The sequence below is a fragment of the Perognathus longimembris genome, chromosome 5, assembly GCF_023159225.1.
Source record: "Perognathus longimembris pacificus isolate PPM17 chromosome 5, ASM2315922v1, whole genome shotgun sequence".
NCBI lineage: Eukaryota > Metazoa > Chordata > Mammalia > Rodentia > Heteromyidae > Perognathus > Perognathus longimembris.
The window spans coordinates 77,763,963-77,784,746 of NC_063165.1; the positions used below are offsets into that span (position 1 = coordinate 77,763,963).

Consider the following 20,784-nt stretch of genomic DNA (forward strand, 5'->3'; position numbering starts at 1 on the left):
AATAGAAGATCACAGTAGTTCAATAGTTAGTTACATATGATCACAAAAAATGAGGCCAAGCGAAATGATCTCCAAGATATGGAAACAAGCAGCTTATCACTGTTTTTATTTTTAATATTCTTTATGAAATTATTTCTTGTGTTTATCTCTTCTATGGTTTAGCCCCTGCTGTGACAGTATTAGACTTTGGTACCCTGGGTATGGTATATATATTTGTCTGAATTAGGGAAGGAAAGGGCAACATTAAAACGTTGAGACAAAGGGTAAAAGGCGAACCAATGTAACAGCAATGCTTACAGCACAATATGTTGTAAACTAATGGGACAGCTCAGGGAGGGGATGGGTTGGAGAGGAAGAAAGGTGGGAGGAAAATGAGGGAGTAAGTAACAAAGATTTACAATTAATGTACTCACTATGTTACTATGTGACTGTAACCCCTCTGTAAATCATTTTGACAATAAAAGTTAAAAAATGAAATGAACAATTCTTTTTTTCCTACTCTGTTCAATTTTATTTGTGTAATTTGCCTTTTTAAAGATTTATATGTTATTCTTATTGTAGATGTGATATACAGAGGGGTTACAGTTACAAGAGTCAGGTGGTGAGTACAATTATTCTGAACCTTGTCTTCCCTTCCCCTACTCTCCTTGAATGTTTCCCTCCCATCCAACAGTGTACTCATCAGTGCATCCTAAATTAATTCATGGCCTTTTTTTGTGAATCTACTTAAAAGTGAATTTTTAAGTATGTGTCACATATCAAAGGCAGGAAGGGAACTTAACAGCAGCACAGATGTTAAGAAGATATTTTTTCCCTTATTTGATTAAGTAGGCTGTCTCTCAACCTATAACCTTTTAAATCTACATAAGGAAAAAGGTTTTAGGTGATGTTTTCAATCATCTAGTCCATTATTAAAAATAGAAATAAAATATAAACTGAATTTCATGAAATATTTTGAACATAAGCAGTTTGAATTCTTCATTCTGTGGCAAAGCAGCATGTTTTAGAAAAAATAGCAAATTCAAAAGCTCTATCTGTATTCAATATATTTAAGATATGAACTTAAATGTATCAGAATCACGTATCTGAGAAATGTGCTATATTTTACAAGTTTTTAATTCATACAGAAAGGCAGGGCATTGTAACTCCTTATGAGTTTCAAATTTTTAGGGGATTTCTTCAAATGGTAGATTAAAATGTTGCTTCACTCTAGTCATTACTTCAGTCATGTATTCTGAAAAGTATATTTGCATAGGTACAATTCCACAGGCAAAGTTGTCTTATTATCTCTGAGTTGCACTCTGGAACATCATAAGTTATTTTGTAGGATGACGTTTGTTAAATGAACACAGGTAGTACCATTAGAGGTATGCTATTAGGCTCAAGAATAAGTCATCTCTCTTCCAGTCAACATTTGCCGAAGACAGAAATGACTGAGCACTTAGAATGGTGCCCTAAGTTAATTAAGCTGGAATTGAAGGAAAGTGGGCAATTTAGGAAATAAGAATTGCTGTACTGATTCGGACCAGTGATTCTCATGGTTTCACATCCAGCCTCCAGCAGCTGTACTTGTTAGTTTCTATAGCTTAAAAAAGGAGTGAGATAGAGAGGGAAACACACACACACACACACACACACACACACACACACACACACACAGATACATCATTCTCCTAGACAAGGGTACCATCTGTGATCTGAAGAAATTTTCTTCTTGACCTCTCTCAAATAATCCTCTAAAGCAGGAGCTATCAGGCTCACAATGATATTGGTTTGGCTTGAATAGTTCTGATTATTGATAATCCTTATTATATCATCCAATTCCTACGTAAACCAACTGCTCTATCAGGAAACTATCTGTAAAGTTCCTCAGTTCATGGTTGACTGTGTCTGTTTATATGATAAAATATTAATTTATGAGACTAATTCAGTACCAAGTTCTTGACAGTAAAATTTGCTTCTAGATGGCATCTGTTTTTCTCCCAAATTTTACCACATGCAAAAACATGCTTCCCCCAATGCTAAGTTGCATAGACTAAAGATTATCCTAAATAGGGATCGATTAATAATCTGCAGGTGGTACATGAGTCATGAAAATTTTACCTGATATTCTTCTACAAAAGTTCAAGAAAACTGTAGTTCACCTTATATGATGCTTCTTAAGGTCAAATAAATGTAAGAGAAAGAAATTTATCACTTAGGCTTCTGTTGATGATATAGTGTCCTGTTACTACCAATGATGTAGATATTATTCTAGAAATCATATTCGGTTCAAAATTTTTAAATAGTATATTTACAATACCCTTGATGACAAAAATCCCTCAAGAGTAGCACAATCCTACTACAGTCTGAATTTCCCAAAGATAGGAGACATTACTGTGCTAAAAAGATTATCCTAAATCTCTAACAAGAGTACCAAGAATACTAATTATCATCATTATTTTAATTAAATTAAGAAAGCTTCCTTATTCATTTATAGATTGGTTATATTGCCCTCTTCCCATTTATTTTCTCTCTGTACTTCAACCAATGTGTATGTCTTCAGATCATGTTCTGTTCAGGGCATAGAAATGGTCCTATCTCTTGCAATTTGTGACAATTCGATAGTGTTCTTGCATATGATTTCCCTGTAGGAAAAGATATCTCGTAAATGTATTGGTATTTGTAGACCCAGACTGGAATCTAACTCTGATAAAAACATCTCTGTGTTGCATAGGGATGTAGCTCAGTCACAAAGCACTTGCCCACAAAGTACAATGTCCTGCGTTCAATCCCCAGTACCAAAAGAGAAAAGACAAAAAAAGTAAGAAAGAATTTTAAAAAATCACGTGTACTTCATTTCCATGACTAGAGTAATGATTGTGAAATATTACCAAGGTATGAATCTAGTAGATCACAGAAAGTTCCCTAACATGTTTAGACCATTGTGATAGGGAAAGAAAGGAATTTCAAGACCTCATAACTGTACAAAAGGCCAAGAAGAGACAGCAAGCAGGGATGTCACAGAAAATCCTACTATTATTTTGTCTGATTTGTGAGTAGAAAATTTGGAAATAAGCTCAAAAACAGGGAATCAACCTTTTTTTAAAAAATCTTGATCTGATCCTGGGAGGGCTCAGAATGAAGAAGTTTTCTTTAGCAAGCCACACAATTGTAATCAAATTCAAAGTCAAAAGGACCAATTCCTAAAATAATGACGTTTTTGTATAATAAGATACATTCCTGGTTTCACATTCAGGCAGTATTGGAAAGAATGAACTGAATAAAAGTGAATAAAATATATTCAGTATGCATTCTAATATTTATTGTGAAAATAATGCATCTAGGGGAAGAGGAAAAAAATGTCAGGGAAGTATACAGCCTTTATTTGACTATTTTGAGGGTATATTGTGAAATATTTTATTGAAACTGAAAATATTTTGTCCTTTCATCTTATACAGGGATGCCTGTGCTACCTCTTTCTTTAAATTTTAATTGCTGACGTTTGAAAGTTTGGTATTTCAAGTACTAAAAATTCTAACCACAGGTCATTTATGCTCACGTTCTTCAGAATATATCCATATACTTTGTTTCCAGTATTTATTTAACTGTGTTTCGAAAATAATATTGTTTCACATCTAACAAGAATTTCAAAAGAATTGTAATTTCTCCAATTGTTTAGGCATCCAAATGGGACCCAGAGCAACAACACAAGATGGCCGCTCTTCATAAGCCCTGAAGAGAAATACTTAACCTTGGATACAGACTCACCAAAGATATACTCTAAACTACGAGCTCAACATTGCCGATTTTGGAAACTATTTTTTCCCAAAGTCTTGGAAATGACAGGTGTGTGTTTTTAATTAATAGACTACATATTATGAAGCAAGAGAGAAAAGTAGCTTATTCAAGGGAGAGTGTTGATATTCATGCCTGTTACTTCAAGGTTAGTCCATTTGAACAAGGACATTATTTTGTCAAAATTCCTTCCACAGGTTTGTGTGTGTTTTGAACAATTCCCAGAGTAACATATAATTTATTGGGATTCTGCTTACTGTTTAGTTGATCCCTGTGTAATTAATTAAGGACAAATATTTTACATATATAAAAATGTTTTCAAATTCAAAGTGAATAGAGATAAAAATAACTACTCAAAACTTGAAAACATGTTTATTTATAAATAGTAACTATTTATTACTTATTAATTATTTAGTTATTATTAATTAATTATCACTTATTACCCATTTATTAATTATTTAGTAATAACAGAGTAAGAACACTAACACAATTTCTGTATGGAAAGCCCAAATAGTTCCAAGAATTTTGAATTTGGAAATATTTAAGGAAGAACACACACACACACACACACACACACAACACACATACATATTTTATAACACCATAAATAGTAATTTAGTTAATCTTTAGTGTGTGGTTGCTTAAAGACATAAAAAGAGATACTTGGCAAATTACTCCAATAATCATATCATCTCATTTTTCATTATTAAGAAAACACTTCAATCAATATGAGTTAATTGTTAATTAAACATACATCATGCTACTTTCATTTTAACTGAGAAAAATGGCATACATACTCAACTCATAGCCTAGTTATGATATAGCTAGCTCTTTATAACTCACATGGTCCTTAGTTCTATTTCCAACTTTTAGTTTTCAGATGAAATTAACTGATTTTGTCATCTGATCTCAGTAGCCAATATTGCCCTTCTAATTTTTCACACAGTCTGATTTTCAAACTATGTATCTCATCACAGTATCTGCTTTTATTTTAGTTTTTAGATAGTTTAGGGGTCACTTTCTGATAAATATAACCATCTTGTAGATACATTCAACTTCTTAATATGGCTTTTGATAATCACACATTACTCACTAAAATTATAATTACGTTCTCAATCTGCCTGGCAGATATTTCTGATGTACGAGAAGCCTGTGTAGTCCCACATTCCTGTTATATAAAACCAATCTAGAGTTGGGTCTCCATAGCACTTGGCAGAGCAACAAGTGTTCATTGTGCCTTCAGGGTGTGAATAACAATGAGATGACTCATTCCATCTGCCAAGACATCCATACAAATAGTGCTCAGCATACTACAGGCCACTTGTTCTGAATTGCTATTTACGATATAATTTAATGGGAGATTCCTAATCTGAAGAAAAATAAGTAAAGGAAGAAGGCAGTGGTAGTTATAAATGGCTTATATATTATAAGCTAAACCAAGTCCTTGTGCAAACACAAAGTAAATACATGACATCCTGGTAGTATCAATATAACATTAACCCCCCCACCCTCCCCCCAAAAAAAGGCCCACTGGAACAACCACAATCAATTTGAAATCACATGCTTTAGGTTTTATAAATAAGTAATCTAAAGGGATTCGAAAGGTTAAGTATTTCTTTTTCAAGTCTCAACACTTTGAATATGTTCCTCTTTAGTGTTTACGTGATTTGTGCTGAGGTTTTTCTGGGATTTTTAAAGCTTGTAGCTCTACAAACAACGGAAAACACCCCAGAATCACTACTGTCTGGCTTTCTTAAAAGAAGAAATGTTTATTCCACTTAAGATGGAAAGGCTGTAAGCTTTGTAAGCACCACTTTAGTCAACGTTTACATTTGAGCAATAAATGGCCTCAAATAAAATAGTTCTTAAGACTTGTTTAAACCCATAAATTCTAGCACTTCGTTTGCTATTATTATGAAGTGCCCACAGGAAATAAAATGTACTATTTGACTTAAATGTGATTAGGCTCATGGTTTCACTAAGAACATCTCTGCATAACATCAGTACTTACTTTGCAAAAAAAAAGAAAGAGAAATCAGCAATAGACTTATTAACAGCCATTATCTGTATAGCTGTTTCGTTGTTGTTAAGATGAAAGAGTGAATTCACTTACAGGAGAAAAAAAAAATCTATGATCTTCATATCATCTGATAAAAATATCTTGTTCTCCTTACCTCTTTATAAGTCATGTAAAATTGTTGCTTGTCTAAATCAAAGCAAGCAGCATCTAAATTTAAGAGATTCTATTTTCATTGGTCTGTGTAGAACATTTACTACAACCAGAAAGATTCACAATGGAAATAAGAGAATAGAAATAAGATTCAGTATGAATTTTCATTTTTATCATTAAAATATCAAATAATACCAAAGCAAAACCTGAATAAGTTGATAATCAAATCAATTCTTTTTTTTTTTTTTTTTTTTTTTTTTCTCAAATTTTTATTTTTCAATTCTTTAATAATACATGAAGTCTTCACAATGCTTCTATCATCTCATCCACCCTCAAATATTACAAACAATATATTGTGATCCTCTACAATAGAATTTGATAATTTTTGTCACTGATTGACAATAGTGAGCGACCCAAGCCTGTCATGAAAGAAAAGTTCCCATGGACTCTCAATTAATTATTCTTTAACCCTGTTGCCCAGCTCAATATTGATACTAATGTAATGGCTTTCTCAATTTTCCTGTATTAGCTACTAGGGATTGATGCACCTTTCCTGCATTCTGCATTACTCAGAATGTGTGTATCCTACTGAAATTCCTGCGCTAAAATCCTTTTCCTCAATGTGTGTTATTCACAGACAGGTCCTTTGAGAGCTGAGGAGGTCTTGAGAGTAGATTCTCCACCAGTGGACTTATTGACCTTATGGAAGGGGCCAGAGACAACTTCCGATTTTCTTTGTATCAGATCCAGCATTAGGATTGCTATTTATGAAGCAGAAACCAGCTGTTCAGAGCGTAACACATCTGCTTCCACCCTCAGCTCCTTACAACACATCACCTAATTCCTCTGGTCTGATTTAAGCATTCTCAGTTCTGCTCAGAAATCCCTGATGCTTTTATTGACAAAATTGTGGCTATTATCATACAGAAGGAAACGCTTATTTTTTTAAGTAATACAGCACAGTGGGCAAGGCAGAAGCCACTACAAAGTGAATTGTTGAGGCATAGCGCCAGATAGAGGCCTGCCTGCTGAGCGTGATGTCCTGAGCCAGAATCCCCAAACCACCAAACACTAGGTGAATTGAGAGAGTTCTGTCGATATATTGATGGCCTGACTATTTCTTTGTTTTCTCCAATGGCAATCACCTTCCTTATTCTGTGCACCATAAAACCAAATGGAAGTTGATTCTCTTCTTTTATATTCCCTAATCCCAGCTACATAATATGGGTTATGACTGTTTCACATTCACATAATTTTTGTGTTACTTGAGACCCTTTAAAAGCATTTTAATCCACTCACATAAATGAGTGTTGTAAAATAAAACCTAAAATAGTTAGTTCACTACAAGGCAAAATAAACCTGAATAATAAAGTAAATAAATAGATCACATGTATCAAGGTTCTTGATACCTTTGTGCTCAGGCATTATTCCTGCACATGGACAGTGTCCCTGAGTTTTTGTGCTTATGGATAGTTCTCTACCACTTGAGCCACAGCTCCACTTCCAGGTTTTTGGTGGTTGATTAAAGATAAGAAGCTTATGAACTTTCCTGCCCAGGATGGCTTAGAACCTCAGTGGTCATATCTCAGCTTCCTGATAAGCTAGGGTTACAAGTGTGGGTCACCAGAGTCTGGGAAGAGTTTACTTACTAATAAGTATTTATTAGCCATCAGTCCCGTGAATTAGCTATCAGTCCTATCAGTTCTAAATTTCATATGATCAAGATGTAATATATTCATCAACTGCTTTGTTAATTGGTAACTCATTTGTACAATTACTTAAAAGATTTTTTAACCATAAAAAAGAAATTCCAGCATGGGAATTGGAGCAATATTATTTTACTAAAGGATAAAACATTATCATTTACCCTGGAATGTGGATTTCATTTAATAAAGTTGAAGTCTGTGGATGACCTAAGAAAAAAGTAGCTAGGGCACATAAAAAAATTATTTTCCGCCAAAACACCCAAGTAAAAACTATAAGTGAAGTTAAATTTATTTGTAGGTGTTGTATCGAAGATATTTTCTTTGTGTGTGTGTGTGTGTGTGTGTGTGTGTGTGTGTGTGTGTGTGTGTGTGAATTGTGGTGGTTGAACCCAGAGCCTGGGCACTGACCCTGAGTCTTTTTGTACTCAAGGCAAATGCTGTACCATTTCAACCATAGCACCACTTCCAACATTCATTTTTCATTTGCAAATTGACATCCTACCATCAGTCAGTTAGTTGTAAAAAATAAAATTTACATTCTTTATTGTTTTTTGCTTATTGCATGTTATAGTTTATAACTTATCAATATTTTTATTTATTTATCAGTATTTTTATATCAGTATTTTTATTTATGATTAGCCATGGATTCTTTTAGTTTCTTCAACTAAAAATAATATTTTTAGTTTCTTCACATGCAGGGAAAAAACATACCTGTGTAAATATTAGGAAAGTATATAGTGTTGGTTGCATATTGCTATGTATAATTGTGTATACTTATATGCTGGCACGAACTTCCTAAAAATATTACGTGACATTTTTGCCAAGCACTTCCTAGAAGGTTTTCAAGGTTGAAGAGTGGTTGACAGGTAGAAGAAATATTATTTATCTTAAATCGACATGATCTTAAGATTTACCTAATGCAAACAATTTAGAATGTTTAACATTTAAGTGAAAAAATTCTCAGCAAAATTAGCCATGAAAATATTACATACATGTAAAGGAGAAGGTAATTACTAAGCACTCAGCTTGGATAGTGATTCAGTTGAATTATCTTTCCTAGATGGTTTGCAGTTAACTCATTCAGGAGTATTTTTGAGGATATTTTATCACACAAATAGCAAGATTCCTGACAGAAATATGACTTATCTTTACTTATCTATGATGGCAATGACATTTTTGTGATTATGCTCTCCTACTGCATTGGAGACCCCGTGCCAGCAGCTGTGAGAGCTCTCTGGATGGAAATGACAGCTGTCTCTGCCTCCTGAGGTAGAGGATTCAGGGCCCAGGAACACAGGAGGCTTTTAAGGGAAAATAACCGGACCTGAATCTTATTATGAATGCCAAGGAGAGAGGACCAGATAACCATAGACCAAAGCTATATGGTCTGTGTGTCATGCGGAGGAGTTTACATTCGATCTTATACAAAGCCATTTAGTAATTTTAAATGGAAGTCCGGAATGTTCTGGTTACAGATTCAGGAATGTATTAGCTTTCTCTGCATAAGTAATTTTTCTTCCTTGTCTCCTTAGAGATAGAAAGGAACCATCAGTAGCACCAACATAATTATCTGATTTGTGAGATAATGTAACTCATTTAAATAGCTGCATTTTCATTAGTTTACAGGAAGAACACTCTAGCTTCACAGTTTCTCCTGATTTCATTTTACTTAATTACAGCATACATAGAGATATTTATGCACATACCTACATGTATACACCACTTTTACATACATGTATATATTATGTACATTATGTATATATCTGTATATAACTGTATATGCTGTATATGTGTATAGGTATACATACAGACATATGAATATATATATAACTTTTTCCTGTTTTTTGTGACAGTATTTCATAAATAAATTTTCGTCATACAAATTATTCAGGAATAGTGAGTGACTTAAATTCAATAACAATTTTTACTTTGTGTGCTTCTATGTGATCTTTAAACTATGTGATATTGTCAGTTTTATAAATATTGAAGCTGTTACTAAGAACTCTTTTTTTTCAAGTTTTGGGTTTTAATTGATTAATTCTTTTCCTTTTGTTCATATTGTCAAACCTATCTTTTCTTCTTTAAATTTGGGATAGATATTTGTCTCCATTCTTTTACAAGCTATTTTCCGTTACTCTGTTCTGCCATGTTATTTAAATGCACAAATTGAAAACATTGGCAAATAACATTTTAATGTATTGAATGTGAAAGGTTTATTTTCTTATGTATAATGGTAAAGAAGAATAAAATTAATGTAGAGGATTTTTATATGTAACTAAAAACTTGAGTAGTTCCATCAACTGTATTCTTTATACAAATTAAATCATGGCATATTATTTTCATATTGCCATAGTGTGTAAAACACGAAGTATTTTGCTGGAAGAAAAAGCAAAAACACTAATAATATAGCTACTTCTTTTTTTGGCAGTCCTGGGGCTTCAAATCAGGGCCTGAGCACTGTCTCTGGCTTTTTTTTTGCTCAAGGCTAGCACTCCACTACTTGAGCCACAGCAACACTTCTGGCTTTTCTATATATGTGGTGCTGAGGAATTGAACCCAGGGCTTCATGTATGAGAGGCAAGCACTCTACCACTAGGCCATATTCCTAGCCCAGTAGCAACTTTTAATTATTAGCATTCTTACTTAAACAATGAAAAGAGACTATCAGGTTAACTTATTAGAAGAATTTAAAGATAATGAATTTAAAGAATTTAAATATATTATCAATATTTTACTTTTAATTTTTGTTTGAAGCCTTTCCTTTTTTTCCTATATTCTTTTTTGTTGTTGTTGCAAACATTCAAATTTTTTTAACTTTCTGTCCCTTACAAGGGGTCTCAGACGTATGGACTATGATTAAATTGTTCTTATTAGCAAAATTTGTAGGCTTTTGGACAAGTAGGTATAAGGAGGGATATTTTAAGGCTCGATTATTCTTTCTTGTACATATTCATTTGTGCTCAAGGCCACTTTAGCCACAGCTCCACTTGGTCTTTTTATGGTAGTTAATTGGAGATAAGTATGTCATGGGTTTTCCTTCTAAGGCTGGCTTCAGTTTGATCCTCAGATCTCAGCCTCCTGAGTAGCTGGGATTGTAGGCATAAAGCCTCACTGCCTGGCTTCATATAAATATTTTACTGCTTAATAATTATTTCTTTGGGTAAACCTCAAAATTTCCCCACTGAGTTATACCTACTTCTCCAATTGGGTTTTAAGAAATCAACTAAGGTTCAAACCTGTTGTCTACTCTAAAGGATGCCAAGAATTTTAAATAAATTTGTTTGGATCTAGAACTGGGGACTGCTAAATTCCATGGATTTATTAGCTTACTGCTGATGAGGAGAGAAACATGGTCTTAGGGCAGAGTCAATCCATGTTGACAGAAATATTATGCACTGAAAAGTACTTCAGATCACCAAATTGTATAACCATTTCATCAGGACATGTAAAGAAATTAATTTACATTTATGAAAATAAATAGGCTTGGTAGCATTCTTATCTTCACAGTGGCCCATGAGTGATGTTAGAATAACCAAATGGCCCTTGACAGAAAATTCTCCACTTCTGTTCTAAATGCTAAACTCTCAATAATTTGTTCATTACATCCCAAATTTTATTCTTTTTGTGAACTTTAAAGTTCTTACTTTATGTAACATTTAACACATTTAATTATCATTAATAAGAGTATAAAGGAAAATCATTTACTATTATATTTAACGTATCCTTTCACATTTAATGTGTGTGACCCTTCAGAATAAAATTCTATTATTTGCAAAACAAAAAAGTCATAAACCTTTTAAAGGCCAATTGTACTTAAACTTGTGACTCATTTTATAAACTCCAGAATATTTGTCTAATATGCAATTTTCATAATCATTTTAAATTTCAATCTATCTTAATGTACTACCGTGGGCATTTAAGAGGTATGTAAATGTTTTAAGTATTTTTATTAAATATAAACTTTAAAACAAGCCACTAGATCTCTACTCCAACTTAATTTTATATTCATTTCTTAGATTTATAACATTGAAATATATGTTACGTGTTTTCTGCCCTGCTTTAAGGACACTTAGAATTTTACTTTAATTTAGTAAGTATGGCTCACCATCCTCAACGTTTAAGACAAAAATAAGAGAAGTACACAGTCTGTCTTCTCTAATTTTAGAGTTTCACTCTTCACTGGAGCGTCATCACTAATTCAATACATTTTATTTTTGTGTTAGCACTGGGGCTTGAACTCAGGACTTTATATTTTCAGGTGGCAATGCTGCTCAAGACTGGCTACCTTCCATTTGGCACATAGTCCCAATTCTTGCCTTTTGAAGAGTAATTGGAGATTAGGTTTCTCACTGACATTTCTGCCTGTGCTTGCTTCAAATCATGACCTTCAGATCTCAGCTTCCAGAGTAACAAGGATTAACGTCTTGAGCCATCAGTGCTTGGATAATTTAATACCTTCTCAAATAAGTCATGTTAAAGTAGACCTTATAAGAGTTTACTGTCTTACATAATTTTGTCTGTATCCTCATTTCCCCTGACACATGCATATACCTGAAAAGATAGTAGAAAGGAGACTCCAACATCTATTTTACTGAAATATCTTGAAAATTTTATGTTTATTGAAATTATTGAATTGTTAAACTTATGGAAATTATTCAGCTATTTTTAGATGATAGTCAGATGAAATAACTAAACCTAGTTTGGAATTAAAATATAATGTAATGACTACAAAATCCAAATGGAACTATAATTACAAGCTTATCTTATACATTAATAAACATTCATGTATTAACATATGCAACATAATACCCTTCTCTGTTATTATCTGTATAAATATATTGATTACATATACTACATAGACATGTATATAGAAAAATTTTCATTTGGAGAGAATTAATTAAAATAAAATATTGAAAAAATATATATGTAACAAAATCTGGCAAAATATAATATGCAAATTCATATTTTCAGTTCATATATTTTATTTTTATACATTTATACATGTTTTATTTGTATTTCCATTTACTCCATAAAATTATTTCAGGTATTAGTTTAGTTAGAACCAGAACTTGATAATACATAAGAAAGAATAAAAACATTACTGTGCAGTATACAAGGAGAAAATGGCAACTGTGACCAAAACTATTTTTCATTTAATGTAAACAGAGAGATTAAAATTTAATGCAATTTATCTCATGTTTTACAGGAAATATTGATGAAGCAGAACAAGAGTGGAAGGCAGGGTTTCTTCGCTGGAACAATTACATGATGCACTGGAAAAATCAATTTAACGATTACACTAGCAAGAAAGAGAGCTGTATGGGTCTCTAATTAGTAGATTTAGCCTTATGGAAGGTTCATTTTCCTCTAGATGAAGGAAAAATGTATTAGCAGCTTTGTACACACCTCAGAAAAATGCTATTGTAAAAGTGAAATAAAACACTAGATGAGTTATAAACATTATTGACATCATCACTATTTTGCCCAGCATTTCAAAACCCAAATCACTGAAAGATGCTTTGTTACACAATATAACATTTGAAAATTAATTACACACACACACGCAGTTTTGCTTCTATTTGTTTCCTAAATAACTTTACAATAGGTTTCCTACAATACATCGATTCTGATTTTAGTCACGTGTATTTTATTACAATTTACAGGAAAGCTATCTTTTTACTATCAACTAATTTTTTTGAACACTGGACATTGTAATTTGCAGATTATTTCTTCTAATCAATTTGTAAATTGAATGTCAATATTAAAGCAGGCAGAAAAAATAATTTGTCCCATTTTATTTTTTACATATAAAAGCAAGAGAGAATGTTAAAATAGAGGCTCAGACTGATGAAATCCTTTGCAATAGGGCCAAAATATTGCTACCAATGAAATCAATGAGGTATCTTGATCAGTTCAAATATATATCTAATCAGCTGGTTTTTCAGCATGGGCAAAAGCGATTCATGATATTGATGCATATGAGTAGAACCTGTTATCTGAAGGAAGTTACTGTTGGTTCTGCCTGCCTACATTAGTTAAGTTTTCCTAATTATCAGTCTAGGAAAATGGATTTGTAAATGCTCTTTGATATGGCTAAGCAGACATACTCTTGTTTTAGGTAGCAGAAGATTCCATGTTAAAACAAAAACAAACACACACACACACACACACACACACACACACACACACGAGCAAGGGATTCAGAGATGCATGCATATTAGGAACCTGGCAAAAACCTTTTGATATCAAGACTGTAGTGCAAAAGGGAAATCTTGGCAAATGACCTGCTTTTTGTCTGGTTGTTTCTTTCTGTCCTACAAAGCAAATATGGCCACTGACTGTATCATACTGAACCTGTATCTCTCAAGTACTATGAACTGGGAGGGGCTTTGAATTATGGTCATTGAAGGGCATTTTTTTTTATGAAGAATTCTAATTCAAGGACATCCAGCCAGGGGAACTATAAGAAAGAAAGAGAAATCAGAGTTTCTTATTTTTCTTTAGAGATTTGTCCTTCATTCAGAACACAGTTAAAAAGTAGGTTTGAATCAAGTTGAATATTAACAATGTGTATCAAAACTTCAAAATTGGCAGAAAATTTCTCCTAGAAGGCAGGGTTTGGACAAATATTTACTCATCATAAAGAAGGGGTGATGAAAATTATCACCTAGTTTTGGTGAACTTTTAAGAATATGACTGAAAATGATCAATAATTATACCTAGAAGCATAAGAAAACAGGTATAAAAAGCTCAACCAAAGTCAGAACACTAGCTTTACCAACTATTTCTAGATTTTAAAATATTATTTCTCAATTGTTTGATATTCAAAGTGTTTATAAGAATTAAGATAAAAAGTCACAGTTCTAAAAAATACCATTATGGTTAATTTTAATTTTCTGAAAATTCACTGCTGACTTTATCAGGATGAAGAGTCTAATTTTAAAAGTAAAGTAATTAATTCCAGGTCAATCTGAAACTCAATTTCATGGATAAATCAGAACATAATTTCATACAGTGTTCTAACAAATGAAATCTTCTGTATCTTGCAACAAAGCAAAAAGAGTCATAAACTCAACAATTAATAAAATTCCCTGTGGCACTGTTAGCCACGTTCAACAGAACTTTTCACTTTAAAAAGTTTGTTTGGAAAAGTAGGTGTTTGAAGCAAACAAGAAATTCAAGTTTTTGATTAATGTTCTTGGGTAAATGTAAACCTGAAGGGTTATTTAGTATTCTTCAGTCTATCAAAGAATGAAACAAGACCAGATTTTCAAATGAACACACATTCCAGCACCAATGCTGACAAAATAAAATGTATACACAACTACATTTTCCCATTCATATAAATGGTCCAATACCTACCAGAATAGGAATAAGTGAAGAAATTACCAAAATAGCTCCATCAGGGGAAAAAAAATCAGAGAACAGAAAGAGAAACATTCATTCATGGTCATATGACAATCATCGAATTAAACATTAAATGTTAATAAAAATCCAGGCACCAGCAGCTCCACTTGTAATTCTAGCTACTTTGAGATCCGAAGATCTCAAAGCCAAACCTGGCAGGAAAATCCATGAGACTCTTGTATCCAACGAATTATAAAGAGAGCTGGATGTGGAACTCTGTCTTAAATGGTGGAGTACTGCTAATCTTGAGAAGAAAGAAAAAAAAAGAATAAAGCTCAGGGATGCTCCTCTCTCTCTCTCTCTCTCTCTCTCTCTCTCTCTCTCTCTCTCTCTCTCTCTCTCTAACTCTCTCTCTCACACACACACATGCACACACTATAGAATGTATTTTGTAAATATATGTTTATTATTGTAGAAAACACACAATTAAAATATTTAAAACATTACAACTGTAACAGAAAAATATTATATATTCAATCTGTTATTTTCACTTAACAAGCAAAAGCCAGAAGTAGAAGCATAACTCAAGTGGTAGAGCAGCAACTATGAGCCAAAAAGTGACCACAAAAGTGCAATGGTTTCACGATGGTCTCACAGAGAAAATGTTTGGAAATGTGGTAATACCTCACTGGGTTCAACACGCTCTGTGGGTCAGCACACACTTTGGTCAACAACACTTAGTTTATCTCTTTCCAATTCCCTTGTAGTGCTCACCAGAACTTTTTTTTTTTGCCAGTCCTGGGCCTTGGACTCAGGGCCTGAGCACTGTCCCTGACTTCTTTTTGCTCAAGGCTAGCATTCTGCCACTTGAGCCATAGTGCCACTTTTGGCCGTTTTCTATATATGTGGTGCTGGGGAATCAAACCCAGGGCTTCATGTATAGGAGGCAGGCACTCTTGCCACTAGGCCATATTCCCAGCCACTCACAAGAGCTTTTTAAGGCCTCATATCCTTTGTCCAAAGTAGTTCAGCCCTGTTCATCTCCCGGATTGCTCTAGTTTTTTTTGTTTTTGTTTTTTTTAATTTTTATTGTCAAACATGTATAGAGAGGTTACAGTTTCATAAGTTAGGCATTGGATACCTTTCTTGTACTGTTTGTTACCTCCTCCCTCATACCCCCCTCCCTCTTACTCCCTCCTCCTTTTTTTTTAATTGTCAAACTGATAAACAGAGCGGTTACAGTTTCATATTTTAGGCATTGGATACATTTCTTGTACTGTTTGTTATCTCCTCCCTCATTCCCCCCTCCCCCCTCCCCCTTTCAATTTCCCCCCATGAATTGTTCAGTAGATTTATACTAAACAGCTTTGCAAGTATTGCTTTTGTAATCGTTTGTCTTTTCTACCCTCTGTCTCTTGATTCTGGTATTCCCTTTCAGTTTCCTAGTTCTAATTCCTGTATACATGGTTTCCAATGTACTCAGATAAGACACAGAGATAGTGAAGGTAGGACCACAGGAAGGGCATACAAGAGGATCATTAATAATAGAAGCTACGGTTTCACATCACAAGTTGAAAGTAATTACAACAGTGATATAACAGTTGTTTCCATAACATGGAGTTCATTTCACTTAGCATCATCTTTTGTTGCTCTAGTTTTTATGACTGTTTTTAGTAGCACACATTAGTTATAGCAGGAGTTTTCACTGTATCATTCCCACCCATATATGATGGTATTCAGATCAAATTCATCCCCAAATCACTCTCCACCTGCTCTGCTATCTTGAAACAACTTTGACCAATTTTGCTGTAGGGTTTTCATACTCATCCTCACTCTGTCCCTCTGTTAATCCTCCCTGATTCAGCTAGTACCCAGCCCTCCCACAAGGGTTGCTCTACAATACTATTGAATAAAGTTTTGTTTGTTGCCTTTTAACTTCTGTGCAAATTTACTTTGATAGTAGATAACATCTACTGTTGGGGATCAGCTTGGCATTGAGGGGCAGTCTCTGAGAGACCGCCCCTTCTCCCGCCCTGGGACTGCATGGCTGTTAGCCACTCCTACCTTCTCCCTGGGTCCAGAACCGGAAAGGCGGCCCAAACCAGCCCGCCTCCTGTCTCGGGCACATGGATATCACCACCCAAGGGGGTGGTCCTGTGGCCTGTGATCTCCGCCTCTGGAGGAAGTTCCGTGACATAACTGTGATGGACAGCCCATATCAGCCTATCACTAGTGACTCCAGGTCCCTCCCCTTCCTGCTGCCATTACTGTCATATAAACTCCTCCCCTGAGTAAACCGGTGGGAGTTCCAGAAGCTTACCCCAAGACGCCCGCCTGGCCTGTGTCCTAATAGGTGAATGATACCAAACTTGTATTACCCCCATAAAAGATTTATTTTTAAAGTACAATTTCTTGTAGCACACTTGTTTGGGATTAAAGATTCTCTTGGCAATCAGATGAAGACAATAGCAGAGCTAGAGTTGAATACTTATTGTTTTTGTTTGTTTGTTTTGTTTTGGTGCCTGTTCTGGGGACTGAATTTAGAGCCTGAGCACTGTTGAGCTTTTGTGGTCAAGGCTCATGTTCTACCACTTGAGCCACAGTTCCTCTTCTGAATTTTTTTGGGGGGTGATTAATTGGAGATAAGACTCTCAGAGACTTTTTGCCTGGACTGATTTTGAACTTCAATCCTCAGATCTCAGCCTCCTGCATAGCTAGGAATACCTAATGTTTAGAGAACATTTCTGAGTATCTTTTAAATCCCAGGCAGATACTTTGTGTATCAGACAATTTTATGTGTTAGAGGTTTGAAATATTGTTCCTACTGTATCAAATTTAACTTTCTATGCTTATGCAGTTTTCCTGTTGCATTGGCTTTGAACATATGGGTTCTTTCATATTGCACAGAGATCTTTTTCCCTTTTTTTCTCCCCTCTTTTTTGTTTGTCTTCCCCAATGCAAATGAGTAGCTAAAGATCCTTGGGTACTAGTCAGGAGCTACTGGTGATTTACAGATTATATTTACATCTGTAATGAAAATTTTCATTACACTCTGAGGCCTCTGGGAATAGGTTCTAGAAAACAACATTATCCCAAAGAAAAATTCATCAGGAAGCTAGTATAATTTAACTTTAGGGATTCTCACTTGCCAAAACATTTTTGAAGATACTGCATATAATTTGGTATTTGGAATTTCACATTACTTCTCTTAAAGAGTGTTCCCTAAAGGGTATGAGCTTCAAGATGTACAGCATTTAGTTTGTCGGATTTTTACCATATCTTTGTGAATGTACCCTTGCTGTACTGCCCCAGGAATAAAATAATACTTTCTTTTTTTACCCATCAATGCCAAAAATAATACTTTCTTAGTTAGAATATATTTCTATTCCAATGTTTCTAAAGACTTCCTAGTTTTCTTTACTTGCAATTTACTGTCTTGGTTTTACACTATTGCAATGTGATCATCCTGAAAATTAATATCATTGGGCTGGGCTCAGTGGTGGAGTGCTTGACTAGCACTCATGAAGCCCCAAGTTCAATTCTTCAGTACCACATAAACATTAAAAGCTGGAAGTGGCTTTGTGGCTCAAGTGGTAGAATGCTATCCTTGAGAAAAAGAAGTGCAAGAACAGTGCCCAGGCCTTGAGGTCAAGACCCATGCCTGGCAAAAAAAAAAAAAAAAAAGTATCATTGGGTAAGGAAATATGTGAATTAGAGTTTAGCTAGCAAATTGTAGTATTTCAGTCTCCAAACAAAATGTATAAATAATATTCTCTTTGGCGAGTGAATTATCATTTTTCACATTATTGTGAACGATAAAACTTTAGTGAACTCGCTGAGAGGTGTCTCTTGGTATGTATATACAAAAATTAACGGAGAGATTTGCCAAACCAAAATTTGTCCTCTCTTTTCTGCTATGAAGCTTCCAGAAGACAGGATGTCGGCACTGTGCCCTGCTCTGAGTTTATCTAGTGAAACAGCCAGAGAGGGGCCCTTTCATATCTCACGGCTATTTGAGGAACTCTATGGAGGAAGGCTAGAGGTCCCAAATTCTTCAGGTCCTTGATCATTCTTGCAATTGTCATAGAATTCCAGAATTTCGTGTGTGTCTCTCAGTTCCTAAAAATCATTTGAACCTTGACTCTTTCAATTGCTTTTTCTCCACCCTATTTTTAGCATTTACTGAGACTTAGAAGAGCAGTGATTTAAGATCTATTATACTCTACGGGCTTAGCGAACATTATTTGATTCAGCAGGTTCAGCCAGTGCCAAGAATGTTCATTCCAATAAAATGCCTGCAGGGTGGATCTCCCTTTACAAACTCTTCAGTGTTAGAATCTTTGGGGACACAGAACTTCTATGAAGCACATTTTGACAGCTGCTATACAGTACTCTTTTGTACCTATAAGAGGAGAGACTTTGAGACTTCCTATCTTCAAAATAATTTAGTGGTTGTATATCCATAGCACAATTAATTGTTCTTTCTTTTATTGTTTATCTGTAGAAAATGGTAGTAGTATGGGATTTACTTAAAATGTAAATTTATTGAGTCAATATTGCAAAATAAATATATACTGAGATATATACATACACTGAGTGTATATAATCTATTTTAAAATGTATTTGCATATAAACACATTATTAATATTTTAGTGTGTTTGTGCTGGTGCTGGGACTTGAACTCAAGTCCTCAGCACTGTCTTTAAACATTTTTTTCTTCAAGACAACACATTGCAACTTGAACCATGACTCTCTTCTAGCATTTTTCTAGTCAACTACAGAAAAGAGTGTCATGGACTTTGCTGCCTGGGCTGCCTTCGCACTGTAATCGTCAGATCTCAGCCTCTTGACTAGTTTAGGATTATAGGTATGAGCTACCAGTACCCAACCTAATTTTTTTTTTGTCTTTTCTTTTTTGTTACTGGGGATTGAACCCAGGACATTGCACTAACTAGGCAAATGTTTGCCACTGAGCTATATACCAGCCCCCACCCTAATTTTTTAATTTTATAAAATTGATACATATGCATATACACACACATATATAGTGTATATATGTATGCATGTATATATGCACACATATTTACATATATACATATATACATACATAATTTCAATGCATGACAGAGGATATAATGGAACAAATTTTTCATGTATCTTGTGTCAATGACATTTCTCTCTTTTTTTTTGAACATTTTTTTCCTTTATTGTCAAAGTGTGTTACAGAGGGGTTACAGATTCACATGAAAGGCAATGAGTACTTTTCTTGTTCTACTTGTTACCTCCTCCATCATTTCCCCCTCCCACCTCCCCCTTCCCCTCTCCCCCCAAGAGTTGTGCAGTTGGTTTACACCAAATGGTTTCTAAGTGTTGTTTTTTGAATGGTTTGTCTTTTTGTTCTTTGTCTCTCAATTTTGGTATTCCCTCTCCCTTCCCCAGTTCTGTTACCCATACAGACAATATCCAGGGTACTCAGGTGTAATACAGTGGTAGCGAGGATACAGCTACAGGAAGGGACTACAAGAGAAACAAAAATAGACAAACCACTCAGTCAAACAAACAGACAAGGAAAAAGAGAAAAAAAGTAGTATGAGTTCACATGGCATGTTGAGAATAATTACAACAGTGGTATAACTCTTGTTTCCGTAATGTGGATTTCATTTCACTCCGCATCTTCTTACATTGTTGGTGTGAGTGCAAACTTGCTCAACCCCTCTAGAAAGCAGTGTGGAGGTTCCTAAGAAGGCTAAAAGTAGACCTCCCCTATGACCCAGCAGCCCCACT

At 34.4% G+C, this 20,784-nt stretch overlaps 1 protein-coding gene across 1 annotated transcript in view; it reads left to right on the plus strand.

The window, feature by feature from the left end:
* The window catches only part of Bche (butyrylcholinesterase), a 54,408-nt gene extending 41,233 nt beyond the window's left edge, over positions 1–13,175 (plus strand). Inside the window, exons 3-4 of the mRNA XM_048346019.1 lie at positions 3,662–3,828; positions 12,860–13,175. Coding sequence (XP_048201976.1) covers positions 3,662–3,828; positions 12,860–12,984 — 292 coding nt within the window. The 3' untranslated portion in view covers positions 12,985–13,175. The remainder of the gene's footprint in view (positions 1–3,661; positions 3,829–12,859) is intronic.
* Positions 13,176–20,784: the final 7,609 nt, after the last annotated feature.